This window comes from Herpailurus yagouaroundi, unplaced genomic scaffold (assembly GCF_014898765.1).
Source record: "Herpailurus yagouaroundi ecotype Mexico unplaced genomic scaffold, PumYag 183, whole genome shotgun sequence".
Taxonomy (NCBI): Eukaryota; Metazoa; Chordata; class Mammalia; order Carnivora; family Felidae; genus Herpailurus; species Herpailurus yagouaroundi.
Genome location: NW_024412414.1, coordinates 9916564 through 9935430, shown reverse-complemented (window position 1 = coordinate 9935430; position 18867 = coordinate 9916564). Strand labels below are relative to the sequence as shown.

The window sequence follows — 18867 nt, the reverse complement described above, 5'->3', positions numbered from 1 at the left end:
CAGCACAGGCCCAGCCAGACCCAAGTTTTATACCAGGTGTTTCCTTCTGACTTCACATTGCCTGAGGCAGATTGAATATGTTAATGTTTCATAAGTCAGACTTTCCAACTCCTTAATCACTGCAGAGTTGTTGGCTGACTTCCATGCAGTCTTTATATTCACTATTCATTATCGAGGGTCCTCAATTTGTAGAGTTGGATTTGGGTGTGGTTTTGTTAGAAACCAGCGTTATTGTGGTTGGAATATCCTGAAATAAATGATATATGGAAAAAAATGTTGTTGCATATGTCCTTGCTTGGCTCATTTAATTGCCTGCCTGTCACACTCTCGTTTAAATTTGACTTTTAAGTAGGGCGCTTAGGAAAGTTGAGCTAAGCCAACTCTTAGTGACTCTTTTCCCCCCTCTGAGCATTTCTTTCCTTCTAATAACGTTGCATATTTTACTTTGTCTAGGCTTTTCGAGAAAGACATGTCTGACAAGATGTCTAGTTTCCTACATATTGGAGACATTTGTTCTTTGTACGCGGAAGGATCGACAAATGGATTTATTAGCACCTTGGGGTAAGAGTGCCTGATTTCTTGTGTTACAGGTTTTGTTTAAGACCTCATAATGCCAGCTTAAAAACTGATTTTTCTAAGATAAGAATGTTACTATTTGACTTGGCTTTTCTAGGAGCATTTGGAATCATAATACCAAATCTCAGGTTAGCCAAGTTTACCTCTTACACAAAAGTACTGTTTTCTTGTCAGTTCTGGAAGAGCAAAATCTGATTAATTAGGACTCTTACAATTCAGAATTTACTATAATTTCCTATTCACATACAAGGGGGAATCATAAGGGGAAAAGTGCGAAGTGTATGGGATAAAATTTTAATACTATTTAATACAGACCTGAAAGAAATGCTTTTTAGCTTTCATAAAAACTCTTATTTTCTTTGTTTTTTAAAGTTTATTTATTTATTTGTGAGAGAGTGCGCACGCACAAGCAGGGAGGGGCAGAGAGAGAGAGAGGGACAGAATCCAAAGCAGACTCCAGACTCGAAGCTGTCAGCATAGAGCCCAAGAGGGGAGCCCAAGAGGGCTCAGACTCATGAACTGTGAGATCATGACCTGAGCCAAAGTCGGATCCTTAACCAAAGCCATCCAGGCACCACACAGTTGTTATTTTCAAATGCTAACTTACTTGTCATTTAAGCGAAGACTAGCACTTCTTGTATGCTGATCTCTTTTCTCTGAAGTAGAACCTTTTCCTAGTTTACTTATTTATTTATTTTCTTTTTAAATTTTTAAATGTTTGTTTATTTTTGAGAGAGAGAGCATGAATAGGCTAGGGGCAGAGAGGGGGAGACACAGGATCTGAAACAGGCTCTGGGCTCTGCCTACAGCACAGGGACCTGAACTCCCCAAGTGCAAGATCATGACCTGAGCAAAGTGAGACGCTTAAATGACTGAGCCACCCAGGCGCCCCTAACCTTTCCTATTTTAAATTGATGTACGCATTTGAGGGGCACCTGGGTGGCTCGGTTGGTTAAGCGTCTGACTTCAGCTCAGGTCATGATCTCACAGCTTGTGAGTTCAAGCCCTGCATGGGGCTGTGTGTTGACAGCGCAGAGCCTGGAACCTGCTTCAGATTCTGTGTCTCCCTCTCTCTCTGTCCCTCCCCCGCTCACACTCTCATCTCTCATAGATGAATAAATGCTAAAAAATTAAAAAAAAATAAATTGCTGTACGCATTTGAAAATTACATATTGTACAAAGTTCTGTAAATAAGATTTTTGTTCTTTTGTGATTTCTTCAATTTTTACTCAACTTGTAAGAGTGTAACTACATTCCATAATGTCCTTATTGGATGATCTTCTCCCTTTTCCTCCTCCCATTGTCTGCAAGAGGAAATGAGAAGTGAAATAGCCCCAAAGGCAGAGAGAAGCAGAATGGAGAATCAAGATGGTTAACTCCAGAAGACAAAGGAATGGTCTTGATTGTCTTTGTGTAGAAAGTAGTTAGGCCCCAGGGTGGAATTGTTGAATTTGGCAGGAGCTGATCTCAAATGGGGGAAGGAAAGCCAACAGCTTCTCCAAGAACCTTATTCTTATAGCAGCCAGAACCTCTCTTTTAATAACAGCTATTATTGAAAGTATGCTTGTTCTCTGGTATTTGTGCAGAGTGGATATTCTCAGGCTGTCATTCAGGTCACTCTAGCCTCAAGGAACAAGTTACTTCAGATGTAGAATCTTAGTTAGCTCAGTTGGACCTTGTTGTAGAAAATGTTTGTTTTCAAAAGTCATCTTGATCACCAAACTCACTAAGTGTTTGTCAGTTCTTACTTTTCTTAACCTCTTTACACCAGAGACCCACCCATCACAACTTCTCTTCCGTGGCTTTTGGCTAAGAGGCCTTCCTGTTTGTGCGTCTCCAATTGCCCGTTTTCTCTTCTTGGCTGAGTCCTTCCTTTTTCTGTTCCTCATGTTTGAATCTTGGATCCTCTGCTTATTTCCCAGCGATGGTAATAAATAGGAGTAACCCCTTACAGGAGTCCTATGGATATTTATAGCACTGTGCTCCGTACTGTATATACATCTTGCCGTTAATCCCCAAACACCTCTTTAGAGTGAGCATTATTATTATTCCTCTTTATGGAGGCAAAAACCTCTGAGCTTCTGAGAGGTGAAGTCATCTGCCCAAGGCTTCACAGCTGTGAACAACCTTAACTCCAGGACCAGTGCTCTTAGCAGTTGCCTTGAGAGGGGTAGACTTTGCATTCCCTACCTTTCCTGACAATCCGTGTTGTCAGGCAGAATCGGCTCATCACCCTCCTCGCTGTCTGCCCACAGCTCTTACTCCTGTGGATGCCTTATTAAACCCCAACCCCACCTTATGCCTCATCTCCTCTCTATGGCCCTGATTTCTTTTAATGGTGCCATTGCCCTTCCAGTCACCCAGGCTTACTTCCAGTTGATAGCTGAGCCCACTTGTGGCAGCCCCTGAAATCTTAGTGCTGCCTTTCCCTTTGTCCTCTTCTTCGAGAGCATCCCTTCTTAGAATTTTTATGAGGTACGAATTCTTTGCTTTATAAGAGTTTCCCTCAAGTATTATAAGCAAATTAATTATAAGGTTCCTTCTCACTTTTTCTTAAAATTTTTTTTAGTATTCATTTTTGAGACAGAGACAGAGCACAGGTGGGGAAGGGGCAGAGAGAGAGGAAGACACAGAATCTGAAGTAGGCTCTAGGCTCTGAGCTGTCATCACAGAGCCCGACACTGGGCTGGAACCCATGAACTGTGAGATCATGACGTGATTGGAGGTCAGACACTTAACTGACTGAGCCACCCAGGTGCCCCTCCTTCCTTTTTCTCTAATGTGTAGTTGGCCCATTTTGAATTTTGGGCTCTACTACTTACCTCAGATGAGTTTTTCCTTGGTTCAAAATGGACTTGGAAAATAAAGTTTGGCCTTCTTCCTTTTAATATTTGTTAACATTTATGGGGTACTAGTTGTGAATGACAGTGAATGACCACCAGTTCTTGTAGAACTTGGCATTCTAACTCCCCAGTCACATTCCATTTATACAGATGGCAGTTATCTCCCACCTGGCTCTCTTGACTCACTGAGCTTTAGAACTTGAATCGGACCTTGGAGAGTCGGGGTGTGTGCACATGCTGTGTAGAGGTGTGCTGCAGAATCACCTGAGGAACTTGTTAAAAATAGAAGTTCTTGGGTCCCATCCCGGAACACAGCTTTAGTAGGCCTGGGTATGATAGGGACCTGGTATCAATATATTTTATAAACAAATGGAAAGTCTGATGAACATATCCCTATTTGAGAATCCTTGAGCCCAACTCTTTGAGTTTTACATATAAAGGAACTGAGACCAGGAGGAATCAAGTAATGTAGTCACAGTCAAGCTGCTAGTAGATGGCAAAGTGCCATCTTCAATTCATTTGTCTTCTGGCTTAGCCTGGGGCCCTTTCTCCTACCCCTTGTCCTTGTTTGAGAACTTGATGAGTATTTAACCCAGCTGTACATTAAATTCCAAGCCACTCCCCCAGTTCACACATTATATCAGTTCTGGTGGCATTACTGTATTTACATTCATAGGGGCTCCAGGTGGGAGTTGGAAATGTGCACATTCTGCTCGATTTTTGCATAAAAGCTCAAGCCATTGACCACACTGTTGTTCTTCTTGATGGAGAAAGGTCTTGCGTCTTAGAGCTGAGGCAAGCTGCTGGTGGGCTACTCTAGTCACTTTGATTCACCCACTTTGATGCACCGAGCACCTTGCCTGGGCAGGAAGATGTACTAGGCTTGGGCATCTTTTGGATCACACACATTTCTCTGCCCCCAGGGAGCTCATAGCCTCCTGCACCATTTGTGCTTCAGTCTAGTGAGGTAGGGAAGACAGGAGGAGAGGCAGGGAATGCCTGGTCCAGGACAGGCTTGGCAGGGAGACCTTCATGGAGAAGATGAGGGCTCTGAGTCAGTCTTGAAAAACGGTCCAGGAGGGGAAGTTGAATTTTGGAGGAAGCAGTGGTAAGAGAAAGGCTGGCTAATGGTACCTTGCTTTTGGGAAAAAGCAGCACAGACAAATGGAAGAAACCCTGGAAATCGATAGTATATTAGCTGGGTGCAAGTTCTGCAGTCACTTGGAAATGACCAATACTAGTGTTAGGAACTTGGATAAATCATTTAAACTTCTCACTCTCAATTTGCTCATCTGTTCAAAACACACAGTATTTTAAATAGGTTCTTCTAAAAGAATCGTTAAGTTCGATTGGTCAGTCTGGATTTCTAAATACAGGGTCTGTATATAATTGCAGGCTGCTTATTTATAACTTTTTGTACTGTTCCCCACCTCTATTTCAATTTCCAGTAGTTCCATATGACTGTCTGCTAGCAGCTTCTCAGATGGCCTCAGGCACAGTTAGTTCCTGACTGAATTTTGTTGTCCTTTCTCTTAGAGCCCTTAGATTGGATTCTCTTCATTAGTTTGCCTTTGTGGCTCCTGTGCTAGCCTTGAGCTCCCTAAGGACAGGGCCTGGTTCATATTTGTCCTCACACCCCAGAGCCCAGCACTGTGCCTGGCACCAAATGGGCCCCTCATCCACCATGAGTTGAATGCACTCACCCCTTGCTATCCCTCCCGACTTCAGCATTACTGCATGTTGTGCTCAAATCCATCATGGACGTGGTTAAGGGAAAAGAGCCATAGAAAATAGGAGGTTCATGTATGCATTGCAGAAGCACAACCTGGGATTGTGGAGTAGGTTTAGCTCCCTGCATGGGAAACCTCTCGTGTAAACAGCTTCCTGGCAGGAGAACATGGCCATATAAGTTTTGCACAGGAGTAGCCCTGGATGTACAATTTTTGCATAGTGCTTAGGTTTTATTTTCTTAGACTTGGCCTCATAGAATGTTTATCTTTGTCTTCACAGCCTGGTTGACGATCGTTGTGTTGTACAGCCAGAAGCTGGGGACCTTAATAATCCACCCAAGAAATTCAGAGGTAAGTTGATGACCTTCCTGGAATGGGTACCCTGCTTTAATTGAAAATTCAGCAAGTGTGTTGCTGTGTGTGTGGTGTGTGTGTGTGTGTGTGTGTGCGCGCGCGCGCACGATTGCTTATGCAGATGTGAGTTTAATAAGCAGTTGTAGGTTAATTTGCTTACATTTTTTTTAAAAGTATGATTTCAAGTCCAAGCTTTGTGACCTTTTGAAAATGCATAAATAAGTTGAACGTCAAGATTAGAATGGCTTTTATTAGAGCCTTCATGTGTATATTGAATACATGTTGGTCAGTGTAAATTCAGCTTAAATGTTTACATTTGTGCAAGTATGTCCCTGAACAGGATTTATCGATCTGGTCACAAGGAACATGTGTCATTGAAGCAGATCTCGCTCTGCCTTAGGGGCTCTGGTATTTCTAGATGCTTCAACCTGGAGTGAGGAGTTCTTGATTATTGCACTTATTTTTTGAAGTAAAAGACCTCCACATGACAGCCTTACTACCAGTAGCTCCCCACCACTCCTGGCTTGCTCTGCTCTGCTCTGCTCTGCTCTTCTCTTCTCTCCTTTTCTTTTCTTTCTTTTATTTCTTTCTTTTTGTTTTTGAATGTTTATTTTTGAGAGAGAGAGTGCGAGCAGGGGAAGGGCAGAGAGAGACTGAGACAAAGAATCCGAAGTACGCTCCAGGCTCTGAGCTGTCAGCATAGAACCCAATGTGGGACTTGAAGTCATAAACCATGAGATCATGACCTGAGCCTAAATTAGACACTTAACTAATTGAGCCACCCAGGTACCCCCTGGCTTTTTAAGCCTCTTACATTTGTTATTTTCCTCCCAAGGTAGTTTACTTTTATTCCAGAAGGTGTTTAAAATATAATTGGTATGTTAAGATGATAAACATTTTGTTTTTCTTTCTTGTTTTTGTGGTTTGTAGTTCTCAACTCTAGCTGCATAGAAATATCTGGGAGAGATATACAATTAAACGGATACTTAGGGCCCTGCTCCAGACCAATCAAATGAATCTTGGAAGGTTGTGGCCTGGGCACGGGCATTTTTTTAAGCTTCCCAAGTGATTTCTTTACATTTATTTTGAGAGAGAGCGCGCGCATGCACGCATGACAGCGTGTGTGTGTGTGTGTGTGTGTGTGTGAGTGTGTGTGAGAGAGAGAGAGAGAGAGAGAGAGAGCGCGCGCACAAGTGGGGGAGGGGAAGAGACAGAGACAGAGAGACTGACTACCAAGTAGGCTCCACGCTGTCAGTGCAGAGTCTGATGCAGGGCTCTAACTCATGAACTGTGAGATGATGAGCTGAGATCAAGAGTGAGGTGCTTAACCGAATGAACCACCCAGGTGCCCCCACAAGTGGTTTTTTTTTTTTTTTTTTTTTTTTAATGATGAACTGGGGTTGGGGCTCCTGGATGGGTCAGTCGGTTGAGTGTCTAACTTCAGTACAGGTCATGATCCGAAGGCTTTTGAGTTCTAGCCCCACATCAGACTCTGTGCTGACAGCTCAGCTTGGAGCCTGCTTGGATTCTGTGTGTCCCTCTCTCTCTCTGCTCCTCCCCTGCTTGTGCTCTGTTGGTCTGTCTGTCTGTCTCTCTCAAAAATAAATAAACATTAAAAAAAATACTGACCTCGGGTTGAGAACCCATTGGGTCACTATTTGACTCTTGGCCTTGATCCCAAAGGGCTCAGACCTTGCCATTTTCAGGTTACATCATTTGAGTTATGAGTTCTTATTGTTGGTAGATGTAGAAACTGTAGTGATATAGCAACTGTTTGGATAAAAGCTAAAGGACTTAGAATAAAATAGAAGGCAGACGTTCAGATGGAGAGAAGGATTTAGAGATGTTTAGTGTTGAGCTGCCTCCAGTTGGCATGAGACTATCAGGAGAATGTTTTCACCTGGGAGGTTGGGGGGCAGGAGGGAAGACTATTGAAAAAAAATTGTTGGCATATGCCCCTGTGACAGGATCCTGAGGCAGCTCTGGCCTCAGTGGCCTTTTATTTTCAACCCTTCATCCATGACTTTTTCAGAACAGAATCCTGAATGTAGCAGAAATGAAGGATTTGATCTAATAGTCATAAGCCAGTTACTTATAGGAATAATGCTCTACACTGAATAATAAAATATGCCTCAGTTTATCTTTTAACAGGGTCAAGCTCAGTGGACTCAGTGCCAGGTGCTGTGCTAAGGGCTTTGCTAAATTTTTAGCTCCTGGATTGGTCTGTCGCCCTGTGAGGGGACTGAAGCCCTCTATGGTTGACGTTAAGTATCTTGTCTGGGGTCACATACCTGGGGATGGATGGAGTAGGAGCTGTAGTTCTCAACTTTGGCTGCACAGTCAGTTGTGGGACTTTGAAAAGTAATAATGTCTGAGTCCCACACTCAGGGATTCTAATTTATTTTGGCATTATTATTATTATTATTATTTTTTTAAAGCTTCCCGGGTGATTCTCCTGTGTAGCCAAGGTCAAGAACCACTGCTAATGTAGCCTAGGCTATAAACCACTGGCTTTATTACTTAAGGGTGAGCTGGTTGAAGTGTGGCTTTGCAGTTGGAGCCAAATGCAGGGAGCTCATTGCTAGTGTGAGCTCTATACCACTCTGCACGCAGGCCGTGATAGCTGGGAAAGGAACCTTGAGAAAGATGTTAATGCCTTGTACAAATTTAACCAGTGGCTATTTGAATATAGGTTTAGAATGTTAAATAGGACCATACCCACAGGAAGTCAGAAGACATATTTGTTTTCCTGGCACTAGGGTAAAAGTGCTTGTGCTTAGATATGTATCTGGTGGCCAATTTGAAGGGGCTGTTTGGAGATAAAAATGACAATCTGATAGAGGCCACTTGGAAAGAACCGAACTTTGTTTATGGCCTGGCCTGGTTCTACAGGTAGTCACATGACAGCAACTTGATAAGTTGACTACTTTTCCTCATAAATTAAAAATAAAGGTTTCTAGGTTGTGAGGTGCTTTGCACTTGTGGGAAAATCCGGTTCAAAACAAGCTTTGCTGCAGGCTTTTCACATGTGGGTCAGGACTGCCTGAATTCGTCTTGCTGCACTGGAGGGCCCCTGCACGCAGGTGAGGGGCCCAGGCAGAGTGCCAGGAAGATCTCCTCCACCTTGGAATCTGGGCGAGGATTTAAACACTTTCCAAAGCAGCCCTTCAATTCTGGTGCAGCATTCTTTGAAAACAGATTTTTTTTTTCCCCCTAAAATGAAGAAACAGATTTCTCTTTTGGAAGGGATTATTGCCTTTCCAAATACAAGTGCTTTTTGAAGTTGAAGCCATTTTGATGTTTAGAAATTGTGCATAGGGCATTTGGGCATTTTGGAGGCATTTCTAGTCCATTTCCTTGCCGTGCCATTACACTGTGGAGTTTAACAAACACATATGGAAAAGTGAGATGCTGGCAAGCAGCCGGATGGGATGATGGAGTCTTTATCTGAGCAATCAGCAGAGCTACATTTAGTCATTCAGATTTGTTGTTGCTTCCATTGTTTCCTTGCCAAGTTATTTCCTATATTGAGAACCATCATAACCTGTTCTTAAGTAAATGGAAACCAAAGGCCTATTTATGTAATGCTCCCTGTGGCTTCTGACTTGGGGTTTTTAATTTTGTGGGCTCCTCTTAAAGTCTGCTACTCTAGTGATTAATATTATAGGCCCTAGGATCAGGCTTTCTGGGTTCACATCCACGTTCTAATTCTTAGCTGTGTGACCCTGGACAAAATGTTTAAGCTTGGTTTTCTGTGAAGCTTGGTTTTCTCATCTGTAAAATGGGAGATTATATGAGTCGGTACCTCATACGGTTACCGTGAAGATTAAGTGTGTGTTTCAAATTTAGCAGTGACGGAGCCTGCCCTTGAGTTAAGGACAGAGTAAGCTTTATTTACTCCTATCTTTTCATTCCTGGTACTTCTTACAGAGGTTAGTGCTCATAAATGTTGGCAGAAGGGCATCCTATATATGAATCCTTTAACGATATGAAAATAATTATTGTTTGTCTTTTTTGTGTTTAAATGCTTTTGTGAGTAGGGGTTTGCACAGGGACCCAATGGCTTAGGTTTGAGTCCCAGGGTTCCTGTATGCAAGCTAAGTGACCTTGATAGATTACTTAATTTTTCTAAGCTTGTTTCCTCACCTATAATATGGGGGAAGAGAATTCCTTCCCTTTAAAGGTAATAGGATCGGGGCGCCTGGGTGGCGCAGTCGGTTAAGCGTCCGACTTCAGCCAGGTCACGATCTCGCGGCCCGTGAGTTCGAGCCCTGCGTCGGGCTCTGGGCTGATGGCTCGGAGCCTGGAGCCTGTTTCCGATTCTGTGTCTCCCTCTCTCTCTGCCCCTCCCCTGTTCATACTCTGTCTCTCTCTGTCCCAAAAGTAAATAAACATTGAAAAAAAAAATTAAAAAAAAAAAAAAAAGGTAATAGGATCGATGGTAATAAGGGTAAAGAACTAATCAGAGTACTTGGTTGATACCTAAGACCTGCTCAGTGACTGATAGCTATTATTTTTCATAGTAGATGCAAAAGAATTAAAATCTTGATACACTTGCTTCTTCCTGATAGGTAAAAGTACATTACCAAGTAAATTGCTTTTGCGGTGATTCCCTTGAATATATCTCCTGCCCGGAACTTCATCAGTAGGAAGAAAGGATTGGGTGCACATCTGTTTCACGAAAATTTTACAAGCTTCTTTGATTATCCAAAAGAGTTTTGGACAATATCCCTTGTCCTCTAGGTGATGAGAAGAGCTGAAAAGTAGAATAATTCAGTTACTTTAGCCCTTTAGTTAATATAGTACCATTTTAAAGTGGAAGTGTCCATGGCAAGTAAGACAGAATCTCTTTTCTTGCTGGTTTGTGTTGGCTTTGCCTGTGATCTTGAAAGAAGGAAGACAAACATTAGATTGAAACCGGCAATAGAAACTTTGTGGTTAGAGAATTCCTTTCTTGAGATGATGTTTTCCTCTTCCACCCCCACCCACCCCTTCCCCCTACTAAATATAACAGCATCTTCTCTAAAGAAAAGAAGGAAATTAACTACCATTCTTATTTTGATCCTACAATCTTTGCTGTTTTAAATGTAACCTCCAGGGGTGTTGGAGGAGCAACAAGGTCTGGGGTTTTCCGGAAATAAGATAGGCGTTAGTATTGAACACGCTATTTATTGTGTAATGTGCTTTTTCAGAATGGGGCAATGGTAAAGTTCTTACCCTCAAAACTTGATCTTCTCCATTCAGTTCAAGAGGCCAATCTTTTTTTTTTTTTTTTTAACGTTTATTTTCGAGAGAGAGAGAGAGACAGACAAAGTGCAAGCAGGGGAGGGGCAGAGAGAGGGAGACACAGAATCTGAAGCAGGCTCCAGCCTCTGAGCTGTCAGCACAGAGCCTGATGAGGGGCTTGAACTGACAAACTGTGAGATCATGACCTGAGCCGAAGTTGGACGCTTAACCAACTGAATCACCCAGGCGCCCCTTGACTTAATGTGTTTTTAACTACATCCAGGACAAGTTATCTTCGGGTATATTGTATATATGCATATGCGGGATATGCAACATGTTACCTACAGCTTGATGTGCGTCCTGTCTGTATTGAGAGCGAAGGTCTGGTCTGAGCAGGTATAACCTGATTCCTGGGCATCTCCAAGTTGACTGACAGCTCTAGATTGCTCAGCAAGTGTCCTGCTTAGCAGTGAAAGCCTGGAATCACAGTCTCCAGATCATACTGGGAAGAAGTCTATGTTGCTTGGCTATGACAAGCCAGTCTTGGACCTAAAGCTTGGCCATGAATTTGAAGGTCAGGCCTGTGGCCTTGTCACATTTACTGTTGTTTTCCACAGTCCCAGTGTGCTTGCACTGTGCCAGCCCACCTGTTAGGGGAGTTGTGGACTTAGGATGTCTTGATGGAGAGAAAGTGGTTTCATATCACACGCTACCCCCCCGTGGTTTTGAAAGGGGCTTCAAATAAGAATGGCATTTTTCATGGTTGGGTGATAAGTATTTAAGTAGCAGTGACCCGCTTACCTGATCATTGTTTACCTGTGTTTAGGTGGAGGTAGGCAGTGGTTCTTAGCCCTTGTGGGAAAACTAAGACTGAAGTAAAGAGCATCATCTTATCTGAGAGCCAGTTTCCAGACCAGTATCTGCTGCCAACTGCTATGGTAATTTGAGGCAGTCATTCCCTCTCTGCAGGCCTCAGTTTTTCTATCTGTTAAGTGGAATGTAGGCCAAGTGACTTCCAAGATCTCTTTCAGCTCAGAACTTTGTGATTGGTGCCAGAAACAAGCCAGTTAACATTTCACAAGAGAGCATTGATGTTCAGGAGTCTGGTGCTGTCCAGAAGTAGGTTTTTATTTCTTTGGGATTGCAGATATCCTTTGATCAGATATGACAAAAGGATGGAAACAGCCAGGCCTTACTCTGAGGCCAGATGGGGACACAGCCCGGTCTTGGGTCACAAAGGTCTCTGGACTAGGGTGACCATAACAAACTCACTGGCTTAGCTTTCGTTCAAACCACGCTCCTTTGCTGCACGTTGCCTTAATTGTTGCTAGGCAACATTTTTTTTCCTTTTGGCAAAGCATTGAAGGAATGAACCCATATCTTAGTTTTAAATACCCACATGCAAAGGGGAAGGCCTAACTTAAAATTTGTTTGTTCTTTTGATTCTAATCCATGATGGGCCTCTCACAGTGGGGGTAAAGGACTTAGTTTCTGCCTGTCTTGTAAAATAAGGCAGAAAAACCCCTCTACTTGAGGTGCTTGTCAAGTATATATGCTTTGAGGCATATTGAAGGTTTTGGGTGTGCATGCGCCTGCGTGGAGCTGCTTTGTAGGAAAGTCGCTTTTGTGTTCACAAAATCAATTCAAATTTAATAAAAAGATTAGTAGGTTTTTTATAATCTTCATTTCAGATTTACCAGCTTATCTCAATCTTGCACCAACAGACTCCATTCAAAGGGAACAACACTGTAATTTAAATCCATTCCCCAGGCAACATAGAATGCTCGCAGTGTGTCACACATTCACTGGGATGATGCCTGCTGCTTGATTATGCTGGAGTCCCACACACTGCTGCATGTGTCCCTCACTGGATTTCTGCCTACTTGCTCAAAGCTTTGAGCTGCTTGTCTGAAGGCTCTGGGGCATCCTGTACATGGGCACAAGAGAGCTTGTGCTTACTCTGATGCCCTGGATTGCTTCCTATGTGACTATCTGAGTGACACATGGAAATTAGACCTTGGACCCCTGTTTTTATATTCGTTTACATGTAATAATTGATTTACTAATGGAGAACAGTTTTCAGCTCCAATGCAGAAAACACTTGCATTGCAATGGGAATGTTGACCCTGTCATGTAATTCAATCTCAGTATTGCTGTTGTGGCTTCCTCCATTGAGGGCAAAATTGATTGGGACAGCAAGCAAGTGTAATGGGGTCATATTGTCACGCTGTTACATGGTTTTCCTGAAAGTACAACATAGTGGTTGATGAAAGACTTTTTCTTAAGGGAAAGGCTTTTATTATCCTGTCTTCAGAGCATTGATGAAGATATGTGGTGAATCACTTGAGCTTAAGATAACTCATTTTTCTTTCTTTCTTTCTTTTTTTTTTTTTTTTTTTGACAGATATGGAAATTAGATTTAGGAAAACTCCTGGGGTCAAAGAAAAATTCTGTATCAAAATTGGTATTGGGACACAGTCTGGGTTTCCACACACACTATCTTTTAGGCTGCTGTGTTTGGGCCATAGATTTAAGAAGCATTTTTTTTCCCCATTACCTTCTATATTTAATGGTATTGTCTTTTCTGTAAATAAGAGTGAATAGCTTGTATAGTGCATATATACATTAATTAGCTCAATCTATTTAATTTATATCATTACCTTTATATGCATTAATCTGTTTGACCCTCGTAATAACCCCATAAGGCAGCTATAGTTAACCTTCTACAGGTGACGGAGCTGAAGCACAATGTGTTGAATGTCTGGTCCAGGATTAGCTAGGTAGAAGTTCGCATACCCAGGCTTTGAACCCAGACAATCTGATATCAGAAACCCCCCCTAATACCTACCATAAACTGTTTTTAGAAGGGAACCAGTCTTTGGGGCACCTGGGTGGCTCAGTCAGTTAAGTGTCCGACTTCGGCTTAGGTCATGATCTCACAGTTCCTGGGTTCAGGCCCCGCGTCGGGCTCTGTGCTGACAGCTCAGAACCTGGAGCCTGCTTCAGATTCTGGGTCTCCCTCTCTCTGCCCCTCCCTCCCCCACGTGTGCGCGCTCTCTCTCTCTCTCTCTCTCTCTCTCAAAAATAAATAAAATGTAAGGAAAAAAAAATTTAGAAGGGGACCAGTCTTCAAATATTCCTTCACTAAATTGCTGGTTTCTTGCTCAGGTTCCTCCTCTATTACCCCAAAATAAGTCCTTCTGAGATGAGTTGACAGGAACAAATGTCTACATACTAGAGGTACTAGCTACCTGCCTGCTTAACAACCTGGACTATAATATTTATCACAGCTGTTTTCTATTTTTGTCTCCATAGCTAGATTTTGGAGCACCTGGAGGGACCACATCTTACCCTGCGCTTCTGGCCCAGTGCCTGGTGTAATGTTGGTCCTTTTTTCAAAGCTGGTTGGGGAAGAATTCATGTTTTTTCCTGGAAAGGTTTTCACTTTTCCCATTGCTACCAGTGTTTCTGCTAGTGACATTTTAGGTCAACAAGTGATTTTTTTTTTTTTTTTTTTTTTACAGGGGTGCCTTATACTGTTTTATCACCTCTCTCCACATTACCTGAGTCTGGTCTTCTGAAAAGATTTTTTTTTTATAGTTGACTTGTCTTCTCCTGGAGTAGTGGACTGGCCTTACCTTCTGAGCATACTTTCTCTTTGACGCCCAGTGTTTGATCTCTTTTCTCTCTCTGATGCCTATGGTTTTGAGATTCCTTGCCTTCACTAAATTCATGATCAAGAAAAAGATGTGGTTAAAGATCTTCCTCTTTTGTGCCTAGCCTCTTGGTAGGCTCATGGCCTACTTTTCTTCTTGACTGTTGAAACACCCCTGTGGTGTGGTAGGTGGTATTTATCCCCATTTTACAGTTGGGCACCCCAAGCCCAGAAAGGACCTGTAATCAAGCTAGACTTAGGATTTGAACCCACATCTGGAGGGCTAGAAAGTCTCCACTGAACCACTCCAGTGAATAGATCTGTGCTGCTCAGGAAACATTTGGGGCCTCTTACCAAGTCCTGGGTTCCACATTTAAGAGGCATATTGCTCAGTGGGAATAAAGCTCAAGGAGGAGTAACTAGGAGGAAGGGTCGCAAAATGATTGCATTCATGTTGCCCAATGAGTAATGGAGGAAACTTAAGACATTTTAGACCAGCTTAAGAATTTCTCACCTAAGCTCCTACAGTGACCTCCTTGCTTGTTGCTGCATTTCCCTCTTTGCCTGTTTTGAATGTGGGGGCCTCCCACTCTGATGCAGTGTTGCCTGCAGCCAGAGGAATCTGTGCAAATCTGATGGTGTCATTGGCTGGGTGGAGCCCTGGGTTGTTCCCTAGTTGTGCTTAGGATATATGACGTACTTCCAGGGTTCACAGGGCCCTGCATGAGTCACTCTGCTTACCTCTCAGCCTCATCTGCAGTCCCACGCTACGTCCTGTGCTCCCGCCAAACTGATTTATTTCTTCCTGGCAGTCACTGTGCTTGCTCTGCCCTCTGGGCCTTTGCATGCCCTTTTTCTTCTCGCTGAAATGATCTCCCCATCTCTGTCCTTCCTCTTGGGTTCCCCAGTCCCCCTAATGCCCACCCATCCTTCAGACCTCATACATTCCCTCTGAAGTATCTTCACTGGCCTCTTGTGTGCACTTAAGCTGCTCCTCCTTTTCAAAGACTCTGAAGCCAGACTTCTTGGGTTTGACTCTCACCTCTGCGTTTTACTGATCATGTCCCCTTGGACCCATTACGTACCCTCTCAGTACCTCTGTTTCCTCATCTTGAAAATGGGGCTATGATTCTATGTGTCTCCTAGTGTATTGGGGAGGATCAAAGGAGCCAGTCCATGTTAAGTACTTAAAGGAGCAGCTGGCCTCTATCACATGCTATAAAACTCTTTGCTGTTATTGCTGGTTTATGACTTCACTCCTACCCAGCTCTATCTTAACTGAGGTTAGGAATGAGGCCTGTCTCCCCTAAGGTTTTGCACAGGTCCTGGCCTATAGTAGGCTCTTAGATATTTGTAGAATAAATGAAAAGAGCCCTCTAAGGCATTGCTTCTGAAACTTGAATGTGTATAGAATCCACTAGGGGATCTTGTTAAAAATGCAGATTCTGATTGTGTAGGTCTGGGGTGAGGCCTGAGATTGTACCATTTCTGAGTGGCTGCCATTCTCTTGCAAGGCTCTAAGGACCAGTTGTCAATCTTCCCTTAATTTAGGGCTGTCATATGGAAGACGGATGTCCTGAGCTCAGAACAATAATAGAGAATTAGGGCCAGCAGATAAAAGTGACCAGAGTCAGAGTTTCGGATTTAAGGAACTTGCTTCTGATTATAAGTGCCAAACAATTGCTCAAGGAAGAGGCCTGCTTCAAATGATTGAGTTTCCTCTCATTCAAAGGGGACTAACCATTTGTCAGGGATTTTGAAGAGGGAATTTCATTTTGGGGACAGAGGTTAGGTGGATGATCCCATTTGACCATAAGTGTCTGTTTTCCCACCAAAGAACCCAGCTGTTTTTTCTGTTTTGCTTCCTGTGGAAGCCTTGTGGTTGGGGGCGTTGGGTCAGCAAACAGCTGGGGAGAGGACAGATACACTCTCCAAGTGAGGAACTCTCAGGGATCCAATGTGTTCAGTCCAACCAGCAGATAACATTGCAAAGTAGTGGAAAGATGAAATTATTGAATATTGGAAAAGGTGAATGAATACAAAAACCAAAAATCTGAGTTAAACTCCTGCAGAATCTGATTTTAATGACTGTGAGGTATGGTGGGGAGGCCATGGAAGGTAGTGGTTAGGAGGGCTGGCTCTGGAGTCAGAGGTGGGGTCAAGTTCCTACTCTACCTCTTAATTAGCTGAGTGACCATGGGCAATGACTTAATCTCTCTAAACCTTACTTCTCCAGCTGGTTACTATGGTTAATAATAGTATGGAACTGATTGAATTATTTTAGGCTGATGTGGTGTGTGCATATAGCAGAGTTAGCAACATGCTGAGCACAACCTAAGCACTCTGGAAGTGGTAGTCAAGTAGCTGTCATGACTAAATCTGCAATTAGCAGCTCTCAGGACATTTTTTATGAAGATCACACCTAGCCCTTGCCTTGTTTAACCATAATATGTTTGTTTTAAAATTTGAGTATGTGGATTATACAAAGGTATCTACAACCACACTTTGACCTTTCTGAATTTCTTAGATTTTTATTGGCTTTGCCTCATAATCAAGAGGGAGCTCTAGAGCTTGTGACCTTTTGAAGGGAAGCCATGAGGCCTTTTTTTCCTACTTGCACAAGCCTTGACCAGAGCTTCGGTTACTGATGGCGCATTTGCTCCAGATGGTAATCCTGCCTTATGTATAAAATTACAAGGCTAGCTGGGAGAGGAAGTTGTGTTTATCTTAACCCAAGCAGCAGGCATTCCAGCCACTCTTGACAGACAGGAGGAAGATATTGCCAATCTGCTGTTTTCCTGAAAGTCCTCTACCCCCACCCCCATGTGTTGTAAGTTTGGAGGGGTTCTTGCCAGTTAGCCTGCAGAGTGACATTCTCCCTGTCTTTGAGGACAGTTTAATTCTGAGGAGAAGGGATGAACCACTGGCTGCTTCCTTGGTCCTGTCAGCCAAGGCAGAGGAACCTCTAAGGCGAGAGGCCAGCATGACTCCTATAGAAGACAAAAACTGTGCTTGTGTCCATGGGCACTGGTTTGGGGAAATAAGTAGAAAGTGGCCATAGGTGTGGGGAGAAGAATTTGTCCCTTCAAAGACTCAGTGTTTTTTTCCTTTACAAAGCAATAGCTGGAGATCAGTGCAGGAAAAACTCCAATTTGAGCAGTTGTAATAATTGAGAAAATAAATTGGGCAATTATTCCTCTTTTTTTAAATTTTAAAAGTTCCTTTTTTCATCTGGTATTTTTCCGGGTACATTTGAGTTCCAATTTGGGTGCTTCTGAAATGTCTTGATGTTTTGTGCTGCTAAAATTACATGTGTCTAAAAATGTTATCAGTGATGACACTTCTATATAAGCTCACTTGGACTTATGCTAGCAAATTTCTGTGACTGAGGTCCTCCCCCCTCCCCCCAACCATTCGCAGGAACATAGCATTTCAGGTAGAAGTAAGAAATAGAATAATCCAGCCTGGGTCTAGCCATCTAGTGGAGGCCTATCTCTGGAGAACTTTGCCTCAGTTTTGTCGACAAAGAATACTGGAGTTTTGTTGCCATAGTTTCAGTGAAAAATTTGACCTTAGCTACAATAACATACAGTTAGAAAGAACTAGCTAATCGGTTTTCTAAAATTAGTGTTCTCTAGTACATAAACCAGTAGGAACAGAGTATTTAATTAAATATTATACAAGAATATAAAAACCCGAGGGAATGCAGTCCCTTGATCTGGGCAGGGGGAGGGAGGAAACCCATAATCGTGCTTTACTGCTCTCTTATTAGCTAGAAGAACTTTTTTTTCTTTCTTCTTTTTTTTTAATGTTAGCTTTGACTTTATTTTCAGATCTCTTGGGGATGAATATATAATGCTTGTTGAGACAGCAAAACAACATTCAACATTATTTCCAGTTGTCCCCTACAGGGTACAGACTAACAAGGCAAGAGGGGAAAGTGATGTTGGCTGGGACCCTAACAAGGATACTTGTGGGTGATCTTGTAGTTTGTGCTTGTTGAGAAGCAGAGGCATTTCGAAACTTATTTCCTGTCTGAAATCTGGATCTTTTTGAGCATGGAGAGTCTAGATTCTTGTTCCTTTGAACACTTAATGTGTGAATAAGGAAACAGTGCCTCCCTATTGGCCCCTTATCCCGAGTTCTGAGTACAATTGTGTTCTCCTTCCTGCAGCCCTACAGTCCATCAAATTGTTGAGCCCTGCCTTAGCCCCAAGCAATTATCTGCATTTAGATTATGTAAAATTTGACCTCCCTTGTCACCCACCTATTAAGAATCCCTGTAATAGCTCATCGTTTTGGTGATGGCTGAAAATGTTAACAATATTGTGCTTACTCAGAAAGTTGTGGTACTAGTTATTGAGTGAAGTAGGTTTCAGGTTTTGTGGTTTCAGGACATGTATTCCAGTCTCTAGTTGACCTTCTTGTCTAATTTTTCATCACCTGCTGTGGATGCTGTGAAAGTACAATGGAGTTAATTTGT

At 42.8% G+C, this 18867-nt stretch overlaps 1 protein-coding gene across 6 annotated transcripts in view; it reads left to right on the top strand.

The window, feature by feature from the left end:
• Nucleotides 1–18867, top strand: part of ITPR1 (inositol 1,4,5-trisphosphate receptor type 1) — a 329757-nt gene that overhangs the window by 21888 nt on the left and 289002 nt on the right. For all 6 annotated transcript variants that reach the window (XM_040492113.1, XM_040492112.1, XM_040492110.1 and 3 more), the window contains exons 3-4: nucleotides 454–561; nucleotides 5430–5500. In XM_040492113.1, the coding sequence (XP_040348047.1) occupies nucleotides 470–561; nucleotides 5430–5500 (163 nt within the window). In that variant the 5' untranslated portion in view covers nucleotides 454–469. The remainder of the gene's footprint in view (nucleotides 1–453; nucleotides 562–5429; nucleotides 5501–18867) is intronic.